Raw genomic sequence first — 26,988 nt, 5'->3', positions numbered from 1 at the left:
AAACATATTTGGCATTCCCAGAACAAATACCCTTATTTGAAAAAAACTCAGTATTCCACCCTAAGTAGTGGATTACATCAGCTAGTTGAATGAACATAAATGAATCCGCAGGTGAAGTTATTCCACATGGAAGATAAGGCATGGTGGCATTTTTCTTCCACTCCTATTCATGTTGGACCCCTGAATAGTGTACCTCACAATGCAGTCACTGCAAATTGTGAAATATATTTCCCGTATTCAAAACACGGCGACTACCCAGACTTGAAAAGCCGCACTGCGGGGGCTCTTCGTGGGCCGCAGCCTTCTCCAGGCCACATCCACCTGCTCCACCGGGGGCTCCTCCACGGGCTGCAGCGTGGAGATCTGCTCCATGTGGGACCCATGGGCTGCAGGGGGACAGCCTGCTCCACCAGGAGCCTCTCCACAGGCCGCAGGGGAACTGCTGCTGCGTGCCTGGAGCACCTCCTGCCCTCCTGCTGCACTGACCAGGGGGTCTGCAGGGCTGCTTCTCACTCCTCTCTCCCAGCTGCTGTTGTGCAGCAGGTTTCTTCCCTTTCTTAAATCTGCTCTCACAGAGGCACAAACAACATCACTTACTGGCTCGGCTCTGGGCAGTGGTGGGTCCCTTTGGAACCATCTGAAACTGGCCCTCATATAACATGGGGCTTCTGGACTCCTCACAGAGGCCATCCCCGCAGCCCACCACTACCAAAACCTTGCCATGTAAACCCAATACAATTCGTATTAACACTAAGCAACACCTGGAGAGCTTAATTAGCCTTTCAATACATATCCAAAGAAACTAATAAGGCCACTGAATTTGAGAACAGAAATAATGAGTATACAACTAATTTGTCTGTCCTGCTTCTATTATAGCCAGCCAGCCAGAGACACTTCCTTGCAGGCTACGGAACTGCAATTGTAGGATGGACCCTTTGGCCAAGAAGTTGCTCCAGGCTGTCTTTAGTTCAGATTCTGCTCCCTCCCAGAAACAGGCTGGCAAAGTTGACGAACCTGTTTTAGACGAGACAGTTTTGACTGTAAAGACAGCGAAACAGTATCTAGTGCTACCTGCATTTTGTATCCAAAAAGAAAACAAGTTAGATTGTGACAGCTTTTCATTTCCCCAGTCCATGCAGTTCCATCCTAAAACTCATTTCAAAACATCTATTCAACAGATTTCACTGTTGTCCTTCTATAGCTACCGTAGGATACTAAATCCAAAGTAATTTAGCTGTTGGTCCACGCTCTGATCTAGCTACTGTAGCTATTCTTAGAACAGACAATCCAGCTCCAGTCTTCCAATTAACATGAAATTAATGAAATGTTAAAAGTTGGATCGCAGGAGTTTATACCTTATATAAACAGTGGTATGCCTAGAGTAAAAATTAGGTCTCAAATTTTATTCTCCATGTAAGCAGATTAGAAAAATTGCACAAATCCAAACAAGTGACAGTTCAGCATAGCAGTATCCAACTGATCTAAAAACTATTGAAAACAACATCTATGCCAAATATCCCCTATCACCATGAAACAGTAGTTATTAAACCTCAATTTAGTACAAAACATTTCAAACACTATACACCGATCTCTGAAAAGTTTTTATTATCACCCCAAGCTGGTAGATATTACAAAAATAAACCATTATATAATAATGTAATTTTAATCATACTTTTTTTGAAACAGAAAAGAAATAGAAAAAAAGTTTTCTGTGGATATCCCACAAAGCATCGAACTCTGCATTTGTCCTATTCTTGCAGAAAAAAAAAAGCATCTTCAAAATAAGGGAATAGAGTCTTGGCAGCCACACGTTTATGGAAACTTAGTAAGGCTTGAAGGGAGAACGATGGCTATCTGGAGGAGGTGGAGGCGGCGGTGGTGGTGGTAAAAATGGGTACGATGAGTTGTACATGTTTGGGCCCATCCAAGCCATATTTAGATTTGAAGGCGGATGGTGAAATTGATGCATCTCATTACCAGAACCAAAAACTGGAGGAGGAAAGGGATACTGCTGCATCATTGGATTTTCATTTCTGTAAGGTTGCCGGAACACTGGAGGCTCATGATGTATTCTGTTGTCTGAATAGTATAGCTGTGGTGGTCTCATCTGAGGTCTTGAAAATCCTCGAGGTCCTGATGGTGGAGGAAACGGAACACCAGAGAACTGTCTGTCATGGTACCCCCTTGAATAACTTGAAGCAGGCTGTTGCACTGGCTGATGAGCTCCTTCGTACTCATCTTTAAAACAAAAAAAAAAGTTTTAGTATTTCGGAAAGTTTACGTTTAGTCCTCACAAACCTTTCAAGAATCACTTCTGTCTTCAAATACAAACATAAATACCTAACCTGTATTAAGAGAGCTTACTATAGTGTACAGTCAAGTCTGTTTTAAAATCATACATCAAAAGTTGAAGTCAATGAAATTGGAAGAGTAACCTTTTCAACAATACTGACAAGTAAAACAAAAAAGTACTGGCAAGTCTACTGTTTAGTAGTTAATCTTGACTTACTGGAGTAATATAGAAAGAATGATCCTGATGGTTGCAAATTCAGTCATTAAGAAGGAAACTTCACGTTCTTCCCCTCTAGGCATTTTCACTTGCATTAACAAACCATGCAAACACTCAAACTACAAGTATTTTGGAAGCTTCAGCTTAAGACCAGATTTAGCAACAACACACTACAAAGATCAGCAGTCCTTAATCCATCTTTAGTTTTTCACATTTTCATTGTGCTGCAAACTACTACTGGACTTATTCAATATTAAGCATGTAAGGATATTTCCTTATACGTCTTCCAAAATTTGTAGTGTTAAGATCCATGTGCTTATAGGTAGGACGGAACACAAGTTATTTTACTTAGCTAATTACTATTCAAGTATCTACTGCAAATGTGGTGTCAAAAGTTATCTTAGTAACAACTTACCACTGAAGACATATCTAGGCAGTTGTATGACAAGGACATTTATCATGTTTAAAGCCAATGTACCAGGCACTGATTACACTAAAGCGATGTACATCTTTCAGACCCAAGTTGCCATTACAGCAGACACAGGACAAATGGTTTCAACTCAAATTTAATAAAATTAACCAACTCTATCAGGAAAAAAAAGACAGACCTAAATCTTTAACCAATTAACTCCCAGCATTCATCTTTGAAAATCTTTTTTTCCTGTACAGGTCACACTGTAAGCATACATTTAAGGTTCATAATGAACGTGCAGCCAGTTTATATGAATGCTGTTAAGAGTATTAATGACATCCATTCTACAGAATTGCGTAAGGACTACATGAAGAGCATTACAACATTACAAAAAGTTCCAGGGAGCTGCTAAGATATCCAAAAGGCTATAGAATTTAAACAGAAACATGATCTCAAAAGATTTTAGGGTTAGAAATGAAAGAACTATGAAAGTACACAACACCACAACAAAGTCACTGAATTTGAATAACTTATCTGGACCTAATCCTTGGTGCTAGATTACACAAAACAATTTCATCTGTAAAAAGCCAGATCTGCAAAGACAGTTAATACCAAGACTCCTAACTATTTTCATGGGGGATTAGGACCTTTGATTCCTTTGCTGCATCCAGCCCTTTGGGAAGCACTCGTGAAATTACTTCATGTTCTTTTTGTTCTTATCAAAGACTATAACAAGGAACAATTTTTAGTATACCCAGAGTTGTACGAAAGTGCAACCATGTAGAACTCCAGCTGAGACTGAGTTTGTGCTCCAACTTAACAGCTGTCCTTGCTGTTGAATTCCACAGCCAAAAGTAAACCCGCAAGTAACATCAACTTTAAAACGTGTTATTTATGAATAACACACACAGTAAATCATAACTCATAATTCCTTGAAACACTGAGAAAGCTCATCCTGTTCTGTTCTCAGTTATGTACAGTAGTTCAATTCAGTAACAGCCTCAGCAAGCCCTAGGAAAGACAGGTCTGCAGTAAGCTGGCAGAATAAGGACATGCTGGAAAATATGCCATATGCAGTGCAGATAAGCAGAAGCCAGGAGAGAAAATAACCATCAGCTATGAAAGAAGGGATGAACTGTACACAGAGGAAAACAGTTAAAAGGACAGCTGCTGACCTACGAGCTAAAGAGAAAAGAGGTTCAGTGGGGGTGCCATGCCTAGCAACTGTACTAAAAAGCAAACTCATGGCAGGAGTCAGTCCAAGAAATATCTGTCCAATGGTATGACTAATAATGATTTTTTTTCAACGGAAAACCAACACAGCAAAAATGAAGCAGACGGAAGCAGCAAACTGATACGCAAGCAATAGCAGAAAAAGAGTGGAGGTGGGTCAGCAGTATTTAAAAGGAAAAGTACAGAAAGCACAACAGAAGCAGATCAGTAATATCAAAGTAAGATGAAATTTAAAATTTTCAGCCAAAATGACAATAAAAACGTTTTTGTCACTAGAGACACAAGACGAGACATAGGAAAATTCAGTTATTGCAAACAGCACAGCTGCAAACATACACATGCAAATGATCTGTCAACAGCAGGAAAAAGAAATGAAGAACAGCATGTATACTACGAAAAACTACACAGTTCACTAATCTACTCCAGGTTTGTTTATCTAATGACTATGATAGGTGAACAGGGGTTCTCAGTGGGCTTAGACAGGTAGTTATTTTAAGGAGAGGTATTAATATGCCTTGGGTGAAAAAGAGCTTCCTTTTCGGGAAAAGGAAGAAATTCCCCATTGACGACTGGCATACTCTCCCTGAGTCTCAAAAAAAATGGGTTTCCAAAAATCATACATGACTCTCCTTTATCTTCTCCCTGCATTCAACGGCATAGGTTGAACTTCGGCCACAATGACTTCTGCAATAAGCAAGCTCCAAATTCTGAAAGGTGGCGTGTGCTCTATATCCTTGCTGTGTATTAGCTCATACCATCTATCTTAGAGGCTTTGAGTCTCCTCTGGCAACTATCCTGCTCTGTACTATTTCTTTCTCAGTTTAATGGAAAAAATATACTAATTTTCCTTAAAAGGAAGGAACATAGTCACAAATTCAAACACTCAACTTTGAAAAGTACACAAACATTTATCAACTGTATTTTTACATTACAACTCAATTTTTAAGATAAGCTGTATGAAAAGCACAATGATTATCTAACAGATGAAAGCATTCTCCCGTAGTATTCACTCACCTGATGTATTTGTTTCTGATCTGAATTTCTTCCTTCCTTGATTTTGAGGCTTCTTTTTCCTTTGTTTTGCCTCTCTCTCTTTTTCATCATCACTGTAGTCCAAGGCCTGGTTAAAAAAAGGAGAACAAAGCCATTAAAACATTAAAAAAATGTACAAAGAGCTTCAGTTCTAGCCATAAATCATTATTTAGAAAATATTCCATCCTGCAGTCAGCTTCGAAAAATACTGAAGCTGCACTTTCCTGTTTTACATTCAAAGAGCCATCATATGTTCAGCTGGCTTCTCAACAATCAGAACCTTCACACTCCACAAATTTCTCAGAAGACAATTAGACAATTCTCAGTTATTCCTTCCAATTTTCCTAAAAACAGCAACATTCAAGCACTGAACATATTTCTGCCTTGAAGTCAGTAAGAAAAAGATAACTATTGTATGACACACAACAGATTTAAGCACACATCCTTTTTCATGAATACCTTTCACAGCTTACTGCTAAAAACTGCAATGAAGATTTTCAGAACTTACAAGCAATTCAACAGAAGTCTACCAAGGATTCTATTTCGCTCTTCCCCATCCAACCCAATACAAACATTTTACCTAGTTCTCACCAAAATTAAGAGGAAGAGAGTAATATAGTAGTAGCTGAGTGAAACTCTGAGGAAGCTGGCTAGTAATTACCAACAAAAATCTTGCAAGGGGCTACATGTTATTTGAAGTGCAGGCTAGGTAAATTAAAATATGTATTATTTTAATAATTTAAGATTATTTTTATGACCAACACTGAACTCAGCAGTTAAATTTAACTACATTAAACATACTACAGAAAATTAAAATGTATTGACAATTTTAGACTAGTGAGATTCTACTAATACTGTTCTTGTCCAGCTTTCAATAGCAATGTTTTTTCAAAGGAATTTTCAATTTTGAAGAATGTCACAATTTACAACAGACTCAATGCCACTGCAACATCTTGTTCCCATTACGCAGTGTTTTATTTCCTTTAGAACCCTAGCTTACATGTAGAACGAGAAGGAGTTATTAATGGCAGCAAAGAAATCCGTCAGCATAACTGGTTCCCTGAAAGACAGCTCCCTTGTGTGACTAAGGGGGTAGGTATGGGCTGTGCCCTTCACCCCCAGTTCCAAAAGGAAGGGTTTTGCTGTTTCCTGATGTATCGCTTCAGAGCGCATATCTAATATAACCCAGCACGGATACACTGCTAGAAAAAAAGCAACCTAAACATTAATTCTGAATACAATTACTTCCTCTTCTGCATAACTGGATTATATTCTTACACTCAAAAAAGCCACAAGGAATACAACAGTACTACATACCACACAGTAAAATCTTTTGCTAGCTTCTGCATTTTTCTAAGTACTAAATACATCGTCCTCCAGCAGAACAGAAGTAACAAACGACAGGTACCTTCTGCTGCTACCTCATTTTCATGTGACATTCCATAAAAGCTACCTCAGAGAAGTTGCAGTTATCTCCTCCTGCTGACCATGCATCATCATCCTATGACCCCAAAGACAAGGCCTAGAGAAATTGTACTGCTGAGTCTACAGCTAAAGTAGGCTAATTACAAGCCTGTGGCTAAAGGAACACTTAACCCATACCTTAAAAAAAGGTAACAAGCATGAAAGACCTAGCCAGGATTAAGTTAAGGTTCATGGAAAAATAGAACTTCACAGCATCAAAAGAACTGACTCCAAGACTCCACGCAGTTCACCGTGGGAGCTTGCCAGACAAGCTGTGGAATCAACTTCCAGCTGATGGCTCTGAAAGAGCCTGGCTCTATGAGACAATTTCAAGCATCAGTAGCGTAAAATTTAATCTGCACCCCTGTCAACAGTTATTGCCTTCAAAGCAAAAGCTACTTTCTACCAGCTCATCAGCTGTCACAACCTGGTTATCTCAGGGTAAACTCTAACTACTAGAGCTATCCGAAGATGAGCCTAATTAAGGATTACAAGATGTTGTGTGTTGTTTTCTACAAAACAGTAAGCGTGCACATCACTAAGTCAGAAAGGTGTCACAAAAACCAACTAGGTTGCCCATCCTTGCCAGCAGTGATTTCTTTCAAATCTCCTTCCTTTCTTCCTATCGTGAAGTACAGCAAAGTTCCCTCAGTACTTTCAGGTTCTAATACTCAAAACCACCAGAGTATCATCTTCCAAAAAAAAATCTTTTAGTAAATAATTATCAACTTTGGAAAAAGCACTGAATCTGTATCTGCTAAAGACTTGACTGCTTCACTATACACAGCCAGATTTTAAAGTTACTTAGACACCCACAAATTCAAATTAAGCATTTACATGCTTACCTCCTGAATAGCTTTAAAATACAACTATGAAACAAAGGAAGAGCTTACCATTAACCTATAAGCACATTTTATATCATCACCAGAAAGCTAGGCTTAGCCAAAAGTATACACAGTCTTTCAGTGCTCTGTCAGTCACATACCTACAGTCTAATTCTGTGCAACACTTCTAATTCTCAAGTGGTAATTCTTGGTGAGATGTCTTCCCAACAAAGGAAGGAAATCTACATTCAGAAGTGTTAAACGAGCATTCTTTGAGAGAAGTTAACACTGCTCAACTTAATTCAGTTTGTGGGAAGAAAAAGTATTTCAAAATCCACCATCCACACCACACTAAATAAAGCAATGTTCTGGATTGACAGACTGATACATCATTACAGGACCTATCTTCAAGCCTTATAAAAGCTCACATCACATCTATCTCTCCGTCAAGCCAGAACAATGAACCAGGATAAGGACTGTTAATGCAGTATTGCTTAGAACAACAACAACCACCACCACAAAAACCCACACCCATAAACAACTAAAAGCTCTTTCCTACCTATAGTTTATATTAGGAACCATATACTGTGGAACTATGCTCACCTGTCAAGTTCTCATAAAATTCAGAAAAAGCAGTTCACTTTAGACCATTTTAGGACACTATTCAAGGCTTCTAGGACTTTCAGCTATTTTGTATAAGTTAGGCCTAACGTAAAAATTGCATGGAAAAATGAGAGCTTTAAGCCAGAAAAAATCAGTGTCATGAAGACACATCAATAAAACCACCATTTGCAGCTGTTATTAAAGAGGAGAATAGTCATGAAAAATAACAAAAAGTCAGTTAAAGTGGTGTTAAAGACCACTAGACAGAAAGGCTGGTCACTGAAGAAGTCATTGGAGATCCTACAATAAGTGATGGTCGTGAAGAGCTCTTGCTTCTGTATCATCATATATGACTGCCTTTGTAGGGAAAAAGCTCATCTCCTCTTGTTACACTGGCATTTTAATAGGAAACAGTAGGAAAACCTTAACAAGGAGCCATTCAAAGAATGCAACAGAAGAGGCGTCACATTAATTTAAGAGATTAACATCCAATCTTGTAGAGTACTAGGAGACCTTTAAATGCAAAGGATTGGTTATGGCAGGGTGAAAGGCAAAGCTACAGTGAAAGCACAGCAAAGACAAAAACGCCCTAGCAGAAGCAAAACTATCTGGCAAGGTAATAGTTTTTGCTACTCAAATTTGATCATTCAGGTTGCCAAACACATTCTTGAAGAACTGGAGAAACTGAAAATAAAGATACATATATTCCAAACTGCAAAAAGTAAAACGAAAAAGTTAACTAAATCTCTCTCCACTGGCTGGTAGGCCCCTCCAAGAAAAACAGATGCTCTTTACAACAAAGGAAGAAGTTATATAAAACTCTTGTCTACATAAAAAATAAGCTGCTAATTAATCACACTGCACAGAATGTTTTCTATGTACATATTCAAAAACAATAGAACAAACTATATATACTTACTTCAGGTGGCGGTTCTTGGTCATTCTTCCAAGATGCATCTGACCCCTTCTCCCTAAAAGGAAAAAACATAAAAAGTTAAACAATCAAGAAGTAAGATGTTACAAGGAGGCTATGAAACATCTCATGTTTCAGTCATGTTGTAGTAACGTATTTCAGGTTAAGAAATAATAACTTGTATAAAAACTGTACTGTTGCAAGTAGGGTAATACTTTCTTCAAGATTTATCTTGTATACCAGGAGTTGCCTGTTTTTAAAGAGGCATTTGTTTTTTTCCACATTATTTCTAAACAAACAGTAACGTATGTGTCAATTTAGGGCTTCACCAGACTTGCCACTTGAAAACATCTTCCTCCTTTGAGTAGACGAAATACTTCAGACAGCTAATATTAAGCTGCGACCAGTATCCTCCCAACGCATCCTTTTAAACCTAAATTGCTTGAATGAATTGGGACAGGTCATCCTTATACCCTTATTTTGTTTTCACAACACATCTCCAGTTGAAAAGAGCAACGAATTTGTCTAGGAGGACATGGGCTTCAAGTCCATCTATCGCAAAGCAAGTTCAGAATCAAAATCCTAGGCTTGGCTTACAATTCTAGTAAGACGGCATTAACTAGATAATCAGTTAATACAGATGGTCGTAAATATAAAATTAAAATGTAAGACAAAAGACATGTAAAGAAGCAAAAACAACTCTCAAAAAACGTTCTTGCCCAACAAGAATTTTGAAGTGGTGCCATTTATTTCTCTCACCACTTTAAGAACTCCATTAAAAAATCAAGTAATTTCATTGATCAGTAGCAACTTTGGAACAAGTTTAAATTAGAAGTCTGTCAAACATGCTTCTGGAAAATTTAATATATTTTGGTCTGTAATTTCAAGACAATCTTTACTTATGCAAACTAAACAAAATGCTTAAATACATACTTGTAAAATGGAGCCATGTAAGTTTAAAAAAGCGTTCTATATGAAATACCTATGACCAATGCTCTAATAACTGAGTGTTATGTAATCAGCAAGTCAACAAAAAATCAAGCTACAACAGCAACATCAATGTACATCAATGTACAATGTACACAACTCTAAGCAGCCTGGACTTAAACAGACATGAAAGACAGCCCAAGAGAATACAGGCAACTCACCTGGAGGTATTTTGTGCCTCAATCCCTACCCATAAAACTGAAGCTCAATCTTTATGTATAGTTAGAAAAATCTTAAAGACAACACCACCATGATTACCAGGAAACATCTCAGGATGCAAACCCATTAATTTCTAGGCTTTAGAAAACACTCAACCAAGGCAACGAAGAAAGGAAGAATATATACTACGAATTAACTTCATTGGTTCTTCCTCTCACCTTGTTATTTCAGGGTAATAAACTCCCTCCAGAAATACCAGAGCATAAATAAGACTTCAAAACCTGTGGTCATTAGGCAATATGTAGTACTACTAACAGCAAAATTCACATCTTAAGTTTTCCTAATCTTAAAGTAGCTTATCTCACTCTGCCAAGGCAGCCTTCACTGTTTCAGCAAAACAAAACATTTTCCATGCTTTGAGATACTTAATCTTCTGCAAAGAGCAAGACACTAATTCTTAGATTTCTGAATTCAGGTACTGTAAGATCTAGAAGCCTAACAAAAAGGTGACTCATAGGAATCATGAAAATACGTGAGCTTCTTCAGAATTATTGTTTCAGTCAATGCAGGCAAAAATCCACACATTACTTTTAGTAAGTCATTTTGCATTCAAGAAAACTTTGCACTATCTACTAAATACTGATACTTCCATTATCTTTTCCTTTAACGCACAAGGCCTGTTCACACCACTGCAATTTTGCACAATGCAAGCAGATCTTAAAAAAAGCTTCAAACTTAAGGTTTTTTTAGATCTTAATTCTGATTGCTTTCCATTTCAAAGCACCACTACAGTTATGAGTAGCATTTTTTAAAACTTTCAGCTGACAACACTTCACAAACCAATCTGCAGAGCAAAGTAATCTAATCAAGAGCAGCAAACAAAATCACTGGTCATCAAATCTGTAATCCACGGTCCAAAAGCCCTACCATGAAGCACTGACTGAAGCTGAGTTTTTCTACTGTCCATGCCATCTTGGTTTCTTTATATAGATGTTACAGCAGAGATAAGACATGGAAATTGTTTATCCGTTTCCACTGGTAGGACCTATCCTACCTGCCTTGTGAAAAGGCAACTTCAACAGATAGTACCAATGGTGTCACAAAAACTTAAGAACCATCACTGACAAAATACATCAAAAATAAAAGTTTCAGTGAAATAAAACTGAAATGGTACCATCATTCTCAAATTCTGGTTACTTTGGACTAGACACATTGATCATTTTTATGCAAGGCAAGAAGCAAGGTCTGACACATTGCTCAACTGCCGTGATAAGACATGAAAGTGTGAAACATCTTACCTAGTGTTTAATTTTGTACCACATATGATAGTCAAGTATTACTGAAATAATACAAATAGTTCCCAAAACTACTTGCAAAACATGCAACAAATTAGAAAACTAGTCTCACATCTCAGATGCTGAGTTTGGCCTACAGTTATTCATGCAGTAAGCAGATGATTAAGTCTGTGCAACTACTGTGCTAAGTAACAAAGTTTACTAGCACAAATCAAAGACCAACTGGCTGCAGAAGAACAAAGCTTTCTCACTCTACTGCTTCTATCTATTTTAAAGGTCTCCACTGAAAGTGATGTATATTTTTCTTTAAATACCTGTTGCTTTCAAAGAAAAAAGACTTGCAGGCCTTGCTATGTCCTTGATCAACAAAAAAAATTCAGTAAGAATACTGGCAGAAGTTGTAATTAACGCAGACACCAAGTGTTACAGTTTTTTTCTGCGACAGTAAGTCACATGAGAACTAATCCTAACAAATAGAGACTTAGTCACGTGTGACAGAACTTAAAACCTATAGTTATTTCAGACATTATTAGAAAATTAATGTTTAGCCATCAGTTATTATGCCCTGTTTTTCAGTCCTTATCTTTGAGTCCACATCTTTGAGATGGTAACAAACCATACTCATATATATCCTACTTTCCTCAGGTAGACTAATACTATGAAGAAGTTTCTGAACATCACCCTACATTGTCGCTCAAATCCACCACTGCCACCAAATCTACAGTAGGTCATTTTCACACAGAGTTGTTCTCCATCTGCACAACTTATTTTTTGATAATTAAATTTAAATTCTGGCCTTTAAATAAAAATACTAAGATTTTAAATCGTTCAGAATTCACACAAGTTTAAAATGAAGTATTAAACCACATTAATGAAACCACTAAAACATCTGCAGAACAACAAAATCCAGACAGTTCAGCTTGCCAAACCCACGTACATGTAGGAGAAGATACAGGTAGAAGTATCAATGAAGGTTTTTCAAAAAAAAAAAAAGTAATTCTGGTTATATTTTAGGTAATAGTGACTAGAACAGAATAAAAACTTATTACTGAAATTTAATAACTCTTTATACGAACACCTTAGAAGCCTATAGTTTACCGCTATTCTAACTGTTCTGAGAAGTCAAACCATACAACCCAGTTATTACTACACAGCTGAGAACACCTTAACAAAAAGTTCTGGTGTCAGGCTTAGTACTCCAGTTTCTCACTCAAGGCTAAACTTTGATTCGGCATTTTCAGCTACATTAAAAAAAAAAGTTATAACCAGATCAGAGAAGATGTGCTACTTACTGTCTCAGTTTCTCTGCAAATATATACTGGGTGAAGTCCTGTACTGATGGAGCAAAATACATGTTATCTTGCACATTAATACTTTTTTCTTTGATATGCTCAGGGCTGTTAAATCGTAACACATAAAAGGGATGCATAACAGGACCAAATATCTCAAATATCTGAAACAGACAAAAAAAATCAGTTTTAAATACATCACCAAGATTAGTTACATAATTTAATCATAAACAGCTGTGAAGCTTTAACATAATTTGCATTTAAGAATTGATGTTTTCAAATTGCAGCATCAAATCAAGTTATTCTCATGTTTTAGCTTTTGACCATATTCGTTTGACAGAGTATTTCCCCAGCTACTGTTGAAGTTTTAACTTGGAAAGGTTTTTTTCACATGCTGATACTGCCTTCGCCCAGCAAACTGCACTGCTTTCACTGTCTGTTTCCTTCACTTTAGTAATGTTTCCTTTTGTCAGGCCTCTAATTCTTCTCTCTCGATTATGCTTTCAAATCTGAGCAAATCAACACCTGAAGAATCTCCTGACTGTTTTACTCCTAAAGTCCAGCTCTATAAGATGCCTTTATGTTAGTTTCCATGTCTTTTCAATGGAGAACAGAGAATTCTGAGATGTATGGGACACCTCCAATTTGATGTTTTCCAGTGTTCCACTCACATCTAGTGCAGACAAATATTCTGGTAGTGACAGTCCTAGGTGATGACTTACTTTCTCCATAGTGTATACAGAATTCAATGTAAGAAGAATGTTTCCTGACAGGGATATTAAAGCACATACTGGCCTAAACCTGTAACACCAGAGTACATATACGTAACTATTCCTGTTTTTTCCTGAAAGTCAACTTTAATTTCTCCAATCTTTGCCTCAAAACCTGGCAATAAAAGAGCACAGATGATTATTAAAGCAACCTCTATCTCCCACATGCACTCTTTTCAAATGGCAGAAATTCATCACACATTGTCATTCTATATGGATGCAATGAGTTCCAGGCTTGGAATTTTTAAGATTAAAAAAAGCAGATGACTACAGAATCAAAAGCACAAAGAAAAACTATGCATAAACGAAATGCTGTCTTTCATTTAGTTGACTCAAACACTATCTGTTGCAAAATAATACTTTTAATTTTAGAGTAACAGGTTTTTACGCTTTACACACACACCTTTCCTGCAGCTTGCCGATCTTCTTTAAAAATTATGCTTTCCTCGTTTATTGGAGGTAGGCCTCTTAGAGATTCAATTATTACTACAATGGGAAAAAAAAAGCAATTAGAATTATGTTTCAGGAGCAGTATGTACTTAATTCCAGGGAAATAAAAAAAATCACACAATTATTTATAAACTAAATGTCAGAGCTTCACCCCACAATTCTTGCACACATACACGATTTCTTACAATCATTTAAAACATTCTCCAGCGATATAAGTGAGAAGATTTACACTGGTTTATAGAATTACTTTTCTCCAGAGGTGGAGAAAGAAAGGACATCACGTCAGATACAAAAGAGAAGTCTCAGATACACTATATGTGAAATACCTGTTGCATTTCCTCAGGCTGTTTCTTAATTGAGTGCACAGCAGCAATAATTTGTGGGGGAGGCTGTGGTTTGGGTTTTTTTGTGTATGAGAGTGTAGATGCATGTGCATATTCTGCCTTAATACTCCAAAAAAAATAATCCACCAGAAAAAAAGAATAGAGATAGCTATTAATTCCCCCTAGTAAGAAAAAAAGATGCCAAGCAGTGCAATCACAGCAGTAACCAGGAGCGTCATTTATTTCTGCATACAGATATGCAATTTGAAATATTTCTGCACTTTAATGTCATACAGTAGTCTCATACTACATTTGGGCCTAATTCATGATCAATGATGGTACGAGTGGTCAAACTGAGCAAGTCGTTCTAGCACCTTAAAAGATGAAACACTTAAGAGACTTACGTACTTAGAAAGGGACAAAGAAGTATGCTTTTCCTGTGTTAAATACACAATTTGATGATATACAGGCTATGAATCAAATTTATCTTCAGGTTTTTCAGACTCAAAGAAAAAGAGCTTACTCTTTACTGGAGTCTTTAGAATACTTCACTCTCATTTTTTTCTTTTTTGCTGAAGAAAACAAATATTGTCTTCCTTTACATTCAGTAGAAATTGCACTTAAAGCTGTCAGCGGTCTAGGAGCATCACACTCAAAAATTCTGATTCTGAAGGTAATCTTCTCCACCTCTAGAAAATAATGCTCAATTAACCATTTTCAATTCTTCTCAATCATCAAATATTCAAGCACTTGGCATCACTTTAAGACTCCTCCAAAAACTAACAAAATCTTCTAAACTTACATAACAGAACTTAAAGCAAACACCTCCTCAAGCGAAAACTCCTAAAGCTCTGCTGCTATTTCGATCTGCAAACGTGATATGCCAAGCAAGCCTGTGACAATGCTACAGACTTAACATTTTACTGAATTTTGTGAGATTGGGAAATCACTTTATTTTTTGGCTACCTATATGATAAAATATACACTGAAAGAAGCCAGTATGTTGCTTAATCCTCATGAGAAATATATCCTACAGAAAAAAAAAAAAAAAAAAAAGCAAAAACACATTTGACCTACAGTTCCCCCTACCCTAGCCCACCAAAAACCTTTAGCTTCTATACTCTTCCAGGACCCCAGAACGCAATCCTAAGGCAGGTTTGCTATATATACACACCAAAGCTGTTTACTTTCCATGCTACAACCCAGACAGGGAATTTTTCTGTTAGGCACCTTGAAGCAAAACACAGCAAAAGTTCTGTTAAATGTTGACACATTGAACAGAAGTTAATGTTCACCAAAAGAACTACCATCAACTACTGTGAAGCACACATTAAACTATGTTTTTCTTCCCCTGAATTGACTTCATAGTATGCCTGCTTACAGTCATCACCACATTGTTACAGAAAACAGCAGAGACTTCTGATAAAATCTGCAATCTTCCAAGTATAATCAAAGGGACAGAAGGAGTTCAGGATACTGATTACTGTGCTAATAGTTTTGCAATTTCCAAGTCTTCAACACGTGTACCAGATACAAATTTGGTATACACGGGTTTCGATTTAGTTCAAGAATCAAAAATAACCCAGTTAGTTGACAGAATCCCTGATATGGCCATAAACCAATTGAATTTGAGGCCTCTCAGACACCTATTTCCAGAAGAACTGAAAAGAAAACATGTAGATGGAGGAAGTCACAAAGCAAGGCAGAAAAAGCAGGAAACAACATATATTGGCGTTTTACTACACACTTAGACCTTTACTTCGTATTTGTTTACTATTCTGTTTTCTAATGTTCACCAACCAATGTAAAATCAGCAGTGCATACATTTCAGTTACACAAAGCAGAATGCATATTCAAGAAGTCACCTATCAGTATACAGACAGGATGTCTAGAGGTTCTATTCACCAGTAAGGATTGGAAGTTTAAAGACTTTGGTTTTGAAAATTTTCCTCAAAGTAACTTCATTTAAGCATTCACACTTTAAACCTAAGGTAAGAATAGCTGTAAACTCTTGCTTATTTCTCTCTTAAATTCTTTTCAAACTATTGTTTCAGCTGAAAATAACCCTCATTATTATGAATAAGTGATAAAAGACGAGTAAAAGAGAACAATAATTTCCAGGCAACTACCTTCTATTCTTTCAAGACAGCTCAATCTTTGACCAGAAGATGAACTCTAAACCAACAGCAACAACAAAATTGTAGATTAATAACCTGTGTTGCCTGGAGTCTTTTACAACGTAAGAATTTTTAATAGCAAAAGGTATTTGCTTTATTCTTTTGTTTCCCATTCAACATAAATATACTATTTTTAAATTTACAATTCTCCTAGACAAATTGCTTTAAAAGCAGTTCAAGCAGCATGGAGCACTTCAAATAAGCTTAAATACAAATACACTAAGGAAGTTTCATTAATAGCAGCTTCTGCAAAACTTATTTCACATCCCAAAAACTGAGGTGCCAGGTAGAGCTGAAAAGATCCCTAAATGGATACTGCCTACAGCCAAGCTTACATCTATTATGTGTCTCAATCTTATTAAGCTTACCCTCCAGCATCTATAAATCATGTTAGTCATGCTGTCCTATGACTGCTGACACTGGCAGCCTGCATTTGGTCAAGGTGCCAGAAGAAATGGGATGAACTGGGGGAGGGGAGGCCAAACTGATGAACCTACTCAAACTACCAATTACCCAACAGATGCTGCTATATTAAGTCTTTTCTGCTCTCATCTATTAACAAGGAAGCACTGGGAACTGTATTGTACGGTACCTTTGCTTTCACTTACACACCTCCTGTATCTTCAGAGGTAATTCAAATATAGCATTTACAACCTTTGGATATCAAAATACTGCAAATGCTCAGTCTTATTGTTGCCAGGATTAATGCAAAGGCCATAACACAAGGTGAGAAAAGTCTTTTTATTCAAGTTAGAACATTAAAGTTCCACAAAAGCATGTGCAAACAATACTCATTTAGTAGTAGTCTGTCCATTAGATCAGTTCTCATTTGGTAACCTGCTGCCCCTTTTCTGAACAAGAGCAGGGAATCAACAGAAATGTTTAACAGCACTATCAAACAGAATGCTGCAGTACTGAAACTTTGGAGGAACAATTAAGTACACAACTAATGTACAGATAAACACATAATTTTAATTTAAATGTAAACATATTTTGCCTACCTAGCTGCTCAATGATACTGGAAACTGTCCCAAAGAGCTTCAGTTCAACATTATCAGGTAGAATTAAAGATAAGTCTTCAACTGGAGGCAGTTCCTGAAAATACGAAATCGATGTTCAGAATATAATCTTGTCATACATTCACCGCTTTGTTGCTACATAAACTTGACAATCAGAAAAACCTCCTAGCATTTTGAAGATTTCATTAAAAATCTAGTTTGATTCGTCTTTCAGAATAATTCTAAATGAACTCATCCTGGGGGAATGTCACTTTTTAAGACATCTTTTCTATTAAGACAGTACTCCGTGTATTTCCATTGCAACTGAAGTAGACACCAATTTTATTCAAATGGATAAAGCCAGCAACTGATAGATGTTTTCTTCATTTCTTCATATTTGTCTTCCTAACTAAATAAATCACTTTCAACGTACAATTAGATAATCAGTAATCACAAAACAGACAATTTAGTGCCTTGACTTCAGACCAATACAAAGGATGTAAAGATATTATCTTTAGCTGAAAGTTCTATTTGGTGGAGGATAATCAGAGAGCAGCTTCGAGTAAAGTGCAGAACTTCAGCTACACAAATGAGTACCACACAGAGAATACATAAAACTTTAAACTTTGCCTTTGATAGCAGATTTTAACACTTGTATTTGAACTTGAACACCAAACTCATCATTCACCTCCAATGTACTCAAACTAATATTTCTCCATATGTTACACTGCTGTTATTTTGACTATATGGAATAAAACCTATGTGCAACTAGTGTAAGTTACCTTCAACATCATCTGAATCCGGAAAAAGAGTCCAAATTTTAGCAGTTAATTGTACTTCTAGAAGTTCATCTCCAGAAACTGAAGAGCTACCAGCTGAAATAAAGTTTGCCTCCAACAGAAGAATCTTATTCTGTCTCTCATCAAAACTTCACCTTATCTTCATTTCTCGACAACCAAACTGAGGCCAAATCTTTTCCGTATTATATAATATAGCATCAGAGCCAATATACACAAATTTAAAAACATTGCTCTCTTCTACAAGACCGTGAGTTTTGTAACAGTAAGCAAACTTTACTGTTAAGACTAAACTGAGTCATGGATGCTAAAGCAAAGGCCAAACGCCAGAAGGAACAAAGCTAAAATTTCCATTGTGACTCTCAAACTGAAAAACTGTGCCACCTATCCTACTACCCACAGTATCTGCCGATCCTGTACATCAAAGCAGAAAGTTTCTAAAACAGTTCCACTAAGACTCCTTAGTAGGTACAGGTTTTTCCCCTATGCACATATTCCAGTTCAATACTTTTTTTCCTTCAATCTTTGACCCATGCCTTTGTCAGTCAGCTGCTACTGGGGACTTTTGGGGGGACAGATTTATCTCCCACAAAAAAAAAAAGCATTACATTTTTAACAGATGCATTTTAATTTTAAAATCCTATTTCCTCTAATTTACATTGGCCAATCTACAACATCCTTACACAAAATAATTTTAACACTGTACTATAGCTTAGTAGAAGATACAGTAAATAGTTGCTAGAACTTCAGTTCTTATCAACTATCACTGGCAGAAAGTTACAGCTTTGATCAACCGATTAAATGAACCTAGCCTGTGGTCAGTAGTTAAAGGGAAAATGAATTTTTGTAATCACTTGGACTTGAAGATAGAAAGGCTAACAAGATGAGAGCAGATCACCAAAGCATTTTCATATTAACATGAATTTCATTTAGATCAACAATTGAGATCAAAGGTAAATAAATCATGCTAAGTACATCCATTTGAGCAGGGATTTCTGTTCAGAAGTCCAGCTCTGTAAAAAAAAATGTCAATGAAGCACTTATAATGGTTCTATTGTTACCAGACCTCAAAACATCTCAAAAGTACACATATGCAGGAATTGCTCTGTTTTGTTTTTTGAAAACAAAGCATTATGTTTCTCAATCTTTGATTAATTTTAGGAGTAGAAGAATACCCTATCAGCTTTTCTTTACTCCAACTGTCTCTGGATCAACAGTTTAAGAATTTAACACAACACACTCCCATCTCCTGTTGCTGCTACGTGTGTCAATGATTTCCAGTCATCTAGCACCACATTAAAAACTCTCACAAACCACTGAGGTCAAAGATAACTTTTATCTAAGCAGTATTTGCCCAGAGTTTTCACACACATTTCTAATCATTTCACACTCTTTTCTGGACTTGCTTTTAATTCCAGAAGTCTTTTTTTTTTTTTTTTTTAATAAAGGGAACAGATCTACTGTATGGAGAACGTATGTTATTAATGTAAAGATTGTCTACAAGGTATTTTATTATCATTTTATTCATAATCCATTACAAATGATGTATAGTTATGCAGAAACTGACTTCTTTTTATTGATGTCAGCTGTAATTTTATACAAATATGAACCTAAAATGAGCTGTGTATCTCACTTCAAAGGCACCTTAATATACCAAAAAGAACACATTGTACACTAGTAACTGTGCTATATACATGAACTAGTGTAAAAATGTACATTCGATCACTGGGTTGGGTTTATTTTTTTTTTTTGCAACTTGAAAATATATCAAGTTGAATTATTTACAGATAGGCTACTTGAAGAAATGTTAAAGGACACCACTTCTTACTTACATCAAGGGGCAACTCGTCTTTTGTTTTAACACACTGTCTTCTGTTATCCTTCTCGTTTGGATGATCATCTTCATCAGACACTGTTGATGAAGAAGAACACGAAGAGGAGGAGGATGTAGTTGATGAACCGTCTGAATCTGTGTCACTAAATGAAACAAATTTGGGAGTTAAAATACAGACTCCTACATGAAAGTTAAAAAAAATACCTACATCATACATTAGTCAACTACCTTTGGACAGCAGGCATTTTTCTTAACTGTATAATAAGACCAGCAATCCTTCCTGATCCAACAGCTCACTGGACAAGATCACTAAAAAGCTGAGAAAAGTAATGCCTCAACATTTCAGAGCAAATGCTAACTGTAAGAGCTCGCCTGGGTGCCCCCAAGAAGTTTTGAAAGATAACATACTAAGCTACCTACTATAGTTCAGTCACTCTTGCTACACAATCCCAACATTAGCACAATCCTTAGTGAAAGTAAAAAATATATGTAGTTATTCCAGCGAATGTATCTTGTAGTATTAAAATTTATATATATATATATATATATATATATATATATATATACACACACACACACACATAAAATTTTTACAAATAAAAGATGTTTTTTTTTAATTTTTACTGGCATAAGAACTATTTATTGCCCAGGACCCTTAATATTTCAAGCAAAAGGCAAAGTAAAAAAGCCGTCATTACTCGTGTTCACGTTTCACTTCGCAAAAGGTTTCCTTCCTCAAGAGTTGGAGGGAGAAACAAACACATAGAACAGTCAATCCTGTTGACTGAAAACACTACTTACAAACCTTTAACAAACACACACTGAGACAAACATTTGTAGGCTTGCACCTGTGTTTTAGTAGCAGATCTGACAGTTATAGCGTAGAATTTAGAAGCATGAATAAATAAAATACAGAAAACGGTCCCTTGTAGATATTTTAATATTAAATCACCTTCTTAACAAGCATATTGATGGCTTTCAATTATCTGTTGTTGCAGTTTTTCTAACAATTGCTAATAGTAAAAACAACAAAAAATAACACTTTCCTGAACAGATCCTTTGAAAAAGGAGTTCTTGGAACAAAATCAACATGGCAAAAAGACTACTGAAAATCATGTAGTGAGGGAAAAAAGAAAGAATGAAATCTCAGAACAGCGAGCTATGTGTTGTAGTTTAAAGTTTTCAGATAAACGTTTATAATGAAGTTATGACAATCACTGCAACAGTTTTCGGAAGCAATAACGACTACAGATAAAGTCCCTACAGTCATAAAGATTAAGTCAGGAAACTTGCTGCTGTACTTCATGATGTTCTAGGACAACTTGAACTGAGCAAACCAACTACTTCCACAATCAAGCTTTACACTATTAAACTGTTAATGAAGTTAATGAAGCTCAAGGGGAGAACCTTATACTTCTTAGGCACCAACTTCTGCTAGTTAGAAGAAGCACGTGGCAATCTCACATTATGGAACGGCAACAGAAGGCAGACACAAAACTCACTGAAGCTGAGAAAAAGCGTGCAGGCTTCAGAAACTAAAAGGCAGCTTACATCTAAACAAAGTTATCCTTCAGTATGCTGAATCATAAAGCATAGATGAGGGTAGAAGACGAATCATTTTACAAAAAATACACCGGTTTAGAACACGCTTTTCGAACGAGATGTAAACGAGATATCAGCATTAGAGCAGGAGTTAGGTCTGCAACAGCTTCACCTTAAAATCTACGTTCAGACTTTTTCAGGTGTCTTGTCACAGAAAGCAGTTTAGAGGCACCCCGAGGGCACCAGGTCAAGCACCACACTCACATGATGGCGGCCCAACCAAGCACGATGCTCTAGAAACCAAGAAATTCCTGTTCTCATTAATTCCTGTGCCCCTATAGTCGTCGTTTTGGAGGCGTATTAACGGCCGGGGGGCCGGTTCCCGACCCTCGAAGCGCCGCAGAGCACCACCGCGCCGTTACCCCGCTCCTACACCCACCTCTCCGAGTCCGCCGCCGCGGCCGGCTGGGAGCAGGACGCCGCCTCGCCCAGCGGCACCACGGCCTCATCTCCCCCCTCGCCCTCCCGGGGGCCAGGAGGGCCCGGGGCCGCCGCGCTGGGGTCGAACGTGAGCGCCTCCAGCTTCGCCGCCACCTCCCGCTGCGCCTCTACCTCCCGCTGCTGCGCCGCCACCTCCCGCTGCTCCGCCATCTCGCCCCGCGCCGCCATCTCTCCCCCCCCCGCCCACGTGGTCCCCTCCGCTGCCGCCGCCTCGCCCGGGCCGGGCGGGCCCGCGGAGGAGCGGTGCGCATGCGCGAGGGGCGGGCGACCGTCGGCGCCGAGCAATGGCGGGCTCGGGTAGCCAAGGCGCTGGGCGGGGTTACCTGGGGCGCACCGCGGTTGGCCGCCGCTTTTTGGGGGGGCTAGGGGCTGCTCTTGTAAAGTGGGCGCAGGCGCCGCGAGTTGTGTCGGAACGTGTGAAGTGTTGTCGTCCTTAATAAATTTTATGATTAAATCGATATTTACCACTGGTATTTTGCTTGTATTAGGCTTGTCCAAAAAGGAAAGTTAGAGTTAAATGTTTCTCTTGCATGGGTGTGTTTTGGGGACCTAGTAGGATGTGAGTCTTGGTAATTTGAATATGCTGACAACACACAGGAGATTCATGTAATTAAAACTTAAAAAGTTAAAAGCTCTACACTATCAACTTTTTATAATAATATCTGACACTACTACAGTAACCCTATAATAATACCTAGCTCTACAACACTGAACCGCATCCTCAAGATCACCAAACTATTCACCACAACATAAATGAGCACTTCCATAGCAGGTTTGTCATAAATACATGTTGTCCCAGAGCCAGAGGGGTTTTTCAGTGTCTATCCTGAGCCTCACACAACTCTGCAGGGTAGCCTGCTGGTGTACTGGGAGTTGTTCCTCTTAGTGTCCTGGGATCTGGCACACCAGGTATCTGCTCCTGTAGGAGAGAAAAGAGGAATTCCTCCTGCCCTTCCCCACGTTCAGACTTAAAGCTCTGTCCTATGACAGTGACTTGGGAGGCAAAATGCATGCCTTTTATCGAACGCAATCCATCCATGGCAAAACCCAAAAGGTGTGCAAAAGACAAGCAACATCTAGAGGTCACTTGGGACTGTGAACCTGCAGAAAAGCCCCTTAAGCCCAGACTCCAAACCACAACTTTTGCGAACAGTATTTGTTCCCAGCCATGACAGAGCCTCATCACGCTGTCCTGTGGACTGACTTCCAAATCAAGAGCTAAAGCTGTTTTTCCCAGGGAACAGGTGAGCAGCAGAGCGCAATATAATTCTGAGGAGGAACATCATGAATAAAACCGTAAGAGTATTACATGTGATGAAGGCAGAGTGCAAAGAAGACTGGGATTTGAAAGTGTGATGAGAACAGAGGAGAGTGAAATTCATTTCCCTGTGCATGTTTTCCCTGTGATAAACTTCCCCTCCAGCTCTGAGAGAACTCTGTGCTCAGGGCTCAAAGGGTGCTCAAAACAATTCCTTGTCCTCCAGACTGCCTGGGCAATGCTGATTAAAATGCCAAAAGAGTGCTTCACAAATACCCCAAACGGGTTCAAATGAGCATCTGCCAGGAAATAGATGTCTTCCTCTGGTAGTTCCACTATTTAATCACAACACGACACAGCATACACAACCTGAATTTAGTAGGAAAATTAAGCATATATGTGTATAAAGTAATAAAGCTTTGTTGTTGCTGTTGTTTACATTTATCTAAAATTATATAAGCCAAGCAGTATAGATGATTTAATGTATGTTTCCACAAAAGGCTTAACATCATTGGCAGCTGGTATTTTTTGCACTAAGTGAGGAGCCTGTATAGACTCTGTATATAAACAACAGGCAGAAGTAAACTCTCTCATTGCGCGATTACTCACACCACCTTGCCCCATGCCAAAGGAAAAAATAAAAGGAGGAATCTTCTTTTCTCCAGTGACTGCACTGAGTTCCTAAAGATAGGCTATGTAAGGCACATGGTCTAAATATTACTGCCCTATATTGTAAGCCCTTTAACAAAAGGGAACTTTGGAAATTCATACAATTCATACAACATTTAGATGTCAGTTGCACAGTGATTAAATATTGAACATTCATAAAATTGGTTTATATTGAATCTCAGTGACAAATATGTCATATATATACATGATGTATATAAAAATGTAAATGCAAAAATGATGTACATATACAATTAAAGTGTAAGTAGAGGCAGAATCCTACTAAAAGACAATCCTGCAAAAACAGATCTAGTAATTATTTAATTTTAAAATTAGGCAAGGCGAGCTTATTACTAGTTAGAGTGGTCTTTATTGTTATTTTGATTGCTTTTCAGATTTGGGACTTGAGATTTACCTGAAATGGACCATAATACAGGGTTTGTGAGCTTCTGTGAGGTATTTGATCAGTGTGGTCAAATCAGTTCCTAGTAAAAGGTAAAATAATTGATGTCAATATAGGTTTGAATTAGTTGAATAATGAGGAAATGAAAATTAATTTTATTTGCTAAATATAAACCTCTTATCAATGCAAAAGTATATTCAAGTCTCTACCTTGCACTTATGTAAGTAGAATCATTTGACTGTCTCACAAATCACGTCTTTCCTGCTTTTTAAAGTATTTTAGTTAAGTATTCTGTAGTTGTACTCTGGCAACTAGATTGTGTTTTGACAGTTCCCTTCATATTTGTGCAGAACTACCAGCATCTTTCAAACAAGAAGATACTTTATTTCATCTGAACACTGCAACTTAGCCTCCAGCATATAAAATAGCACTTCTCTTAGAATGAGGGTAGTGAAAAGCATGATGCATAATAAACATCATCATCCATTCAACCAGGGCATTTCAAGTAATTTGAAAAGCAGAAACACAAGCATGAAGATGTTCTACGAAAAGAATCATTTCATAGATGAACACTCTAATCACAGTAGCTGTAACTGTGAAAGCACTTGGTTTCAAGATTTAAACAGTTGAGAAACATTGGAATGTTTAGCTAGGATTGGAACCCAATGTCATCTGTTGAAAAAGGGCTACAAATGATTGCTGGCCTGTTTTCTGCCTGCAATTTCTTCGATGAAGCTCTCTGGAGGTGTTGTGTTCTACATTTATTTTATCTGTTCCTGGTACTAAGACGTGTGTATAATTGTTTCCATCATACTTTTAAAGCTAAAATGACACCCTTCAAATTATTATTAAAATGTTTTATTAAATTTCCGTGAGGAATCTGTTACAAAACGTAGCTTAATCCTGTTATCTCTCCTGAACTTGAAGATTGAAAATTGCTTGGAGATTTCATATGCTGCTTGTTATATCTTGAGTGGAAAATAGAAAGGAAAAAAAAAACACACCATGAGTAAGAAAGGAAGGCAAGTTTCCTAGTATATTTGAAATATGAAACCCAATACTGTTGTGACATTTAGCATTTATACTTTTTATGCTTTTTTATTCTAGCTGACAATACACAGTGATATGAGAGATTATATGTAGAATAAGAAGAGTGTATTTTAATGGAAGGAGCACAATAAATTTGAAAAATATACTTCTGAAAACATTTCTTCTTAATTTTTAGGTTAGTTTATTTAGGTAGTTTGGCAGCATTTTGTGTGTAACCAATTTCAGAACTTCATCACTATAATCAGCTACTTAGATCTTCATTGAGATTCTTGTGTAAGTTAAGAATTTTTGACAACATACAAAGCAAGAAAAAAAAATGCCCTGGAAATACTGTTTTTAAAGGTATATAAAAACAGAATGTTAAAGTGACTGGTTTCAGCTGCCATATACTCTTCCATTTCTTATTACTGTCCAATTTACCTCTCAGCAACTGTAGCATTATTATCTGAAACTGCAGTCAGTTCGTAGTGACAAATTGCTCCTCACAGCTCTAAATATGGTCTCCACAAAGCATGAAATGATACAAATGCCGGGAAATCTGTTTACACATTCAGAAGTATAGTATGAATAGATTTTAAAAAAGCTTTTGTCTTCTAATATCCTGTTGTGGATCAAAGAAATCCTTCATAAGATCATTTATTCTAATGATGACTCTTCTCTGATTTGGGTCAAGAGATGTCTAGAATTCTACTAGTGTTGATTCAAGACTAAAACTTACACTGAAGAACCAAATCACATCACAGAAAATGCCTTGGTATAGGCAAGTGATTAATTGAAGAGCTAAAATGACTTCAGCCTTTTCATTAGCACTGTTCAGAACAGCATTTACTGCTCTTTCACATGATGTGGGTACAGTTACGCAGCTTGTCAAGTCCTTAGCTCAGGTCAGCACCAGTCCTTCTCCTATAAATAAAAGGAGAAAAGATAGAGTGAGCATTTATGAATTTGATGAGTACTGGAGCAATGATACTGGAAAAAGCATTTGAAACACATAAAACTGAAGTTACAGTAGGACTTTTTGCCAGCACAGTGACATCAAAAACCCACATCCCTGTGTGTCTTTGCCGTGCTTCTAGGTTTTACTTAGACTTTCCCCAAGCGCTCCAGAGCAAAAGGATGGCACTTCACATAACTCCTTACAATACTTCACTTTTTAAATTGATAAAGGAAAGTTTTTTTTCTTGTAGTCCCTCAAATTGCTTTCATTTAGACCTACAAAAATAGATAAGTACATGAGCTGAATGTCTTGTAAAATGACCAGTATTTTAGAGCGCTAACATCTGAATTGTCACTCTGACATCTGAGAATAATTACTCCAGGGAGGTGAAAAAATCATTTTAAAACTTTGAGTTCTGTTTGCAGACTCTTAAAAAAAAAAAAAAAAAAGAAAAGAAAAAGAAAGAAAAACTCAGAAAACTAATCTTTGCTGTTACAAGAGGTACCCTTAAGCTGCATGTGAACTCCACCTATTTCAGAGCGAACAAAAGAAAGACTAACTT

General features: G+C 37.3%; 1 protein-coding gene across 1 annotated transcript; it reads right to left on the bottom strand.

Annotated features, from left to right (window-relative positions):
- Positions 1-1,589: 1,589 nt before the first annotated feature.
- Positions 1,590-22,411, bottom strand: NAF1 (nuclear assembly factor 1 ribonucleoprotein). Its single transcript, XM_040555855.1, has 8 exons — positions 22,051-22,411; positions 20,068-20,212; positions 17,442-17,535; positions 13,894-13,976; positions 12,724-12,884; positions 8,997-9,048; positions 5,169-5,274; positions 1,590-2,238 (listed from the first exon to the last, which is right to left on the bottom strand). Exons 1-8 carry the CDS (start codon positions 22,278-22,280, stop codon positions 1,823-1,825), a joined length of 1,287 nt encoding a protein of 428 aa, XP_040411789.1. The 5' UTR covers positions 22,281-22,411; the 3' UTR covers positions 1,590-1,822.
- Between the last annotated feature and the right edge of the window lie 4,577 nt (positions 22,412-26,988).

The sequence above is a fragment of the Cygnus olor genome, chromosome 4 (assembly GCF_009769625.2).
Source record: "Cygnus olor isolate bCygOlo1 chromosome 4, bCygOlo1.pri.v2, whole genome shotgun sequence".
Taxonomy (NCBI): Eukaryota; Metazoa; Chordata; class Aves; order Anseriformes; family Anatidae; genus Cygnus; species Cygnus olor.
The sequence above is the reverse complement of the archived record's forward strand: the minus strand, read 5'-3'. Positions and strand labels throughout refer to the sequence as shown.

Excerpts from the sequence above, each read along its gene's own strand:
- NAF1 (XM_040555855.1), bottom strand. The coding sequence starts at position 22,280 with ATGGCGGCGCGGGGCGAGATGGCGGAGCAGCGGGAGGTGGCGGCGCAG. Across the intron at positions 13,977-17,441 it reads CAGTATCATTGAGCAGCTAG|TAATAATTGAATCTCTAAGA; the intron begins GTAGGCAAAATA and ends TTCCCATTGTAG. Across the intron at positions 12,885-13,893 it reads ATCGGCAAGCTGCAGGAAAG|ATATTTGAGATATTTGGTCC; the intron begins GTGTGTGTGTAA and ends TGTCTGTTTCAG.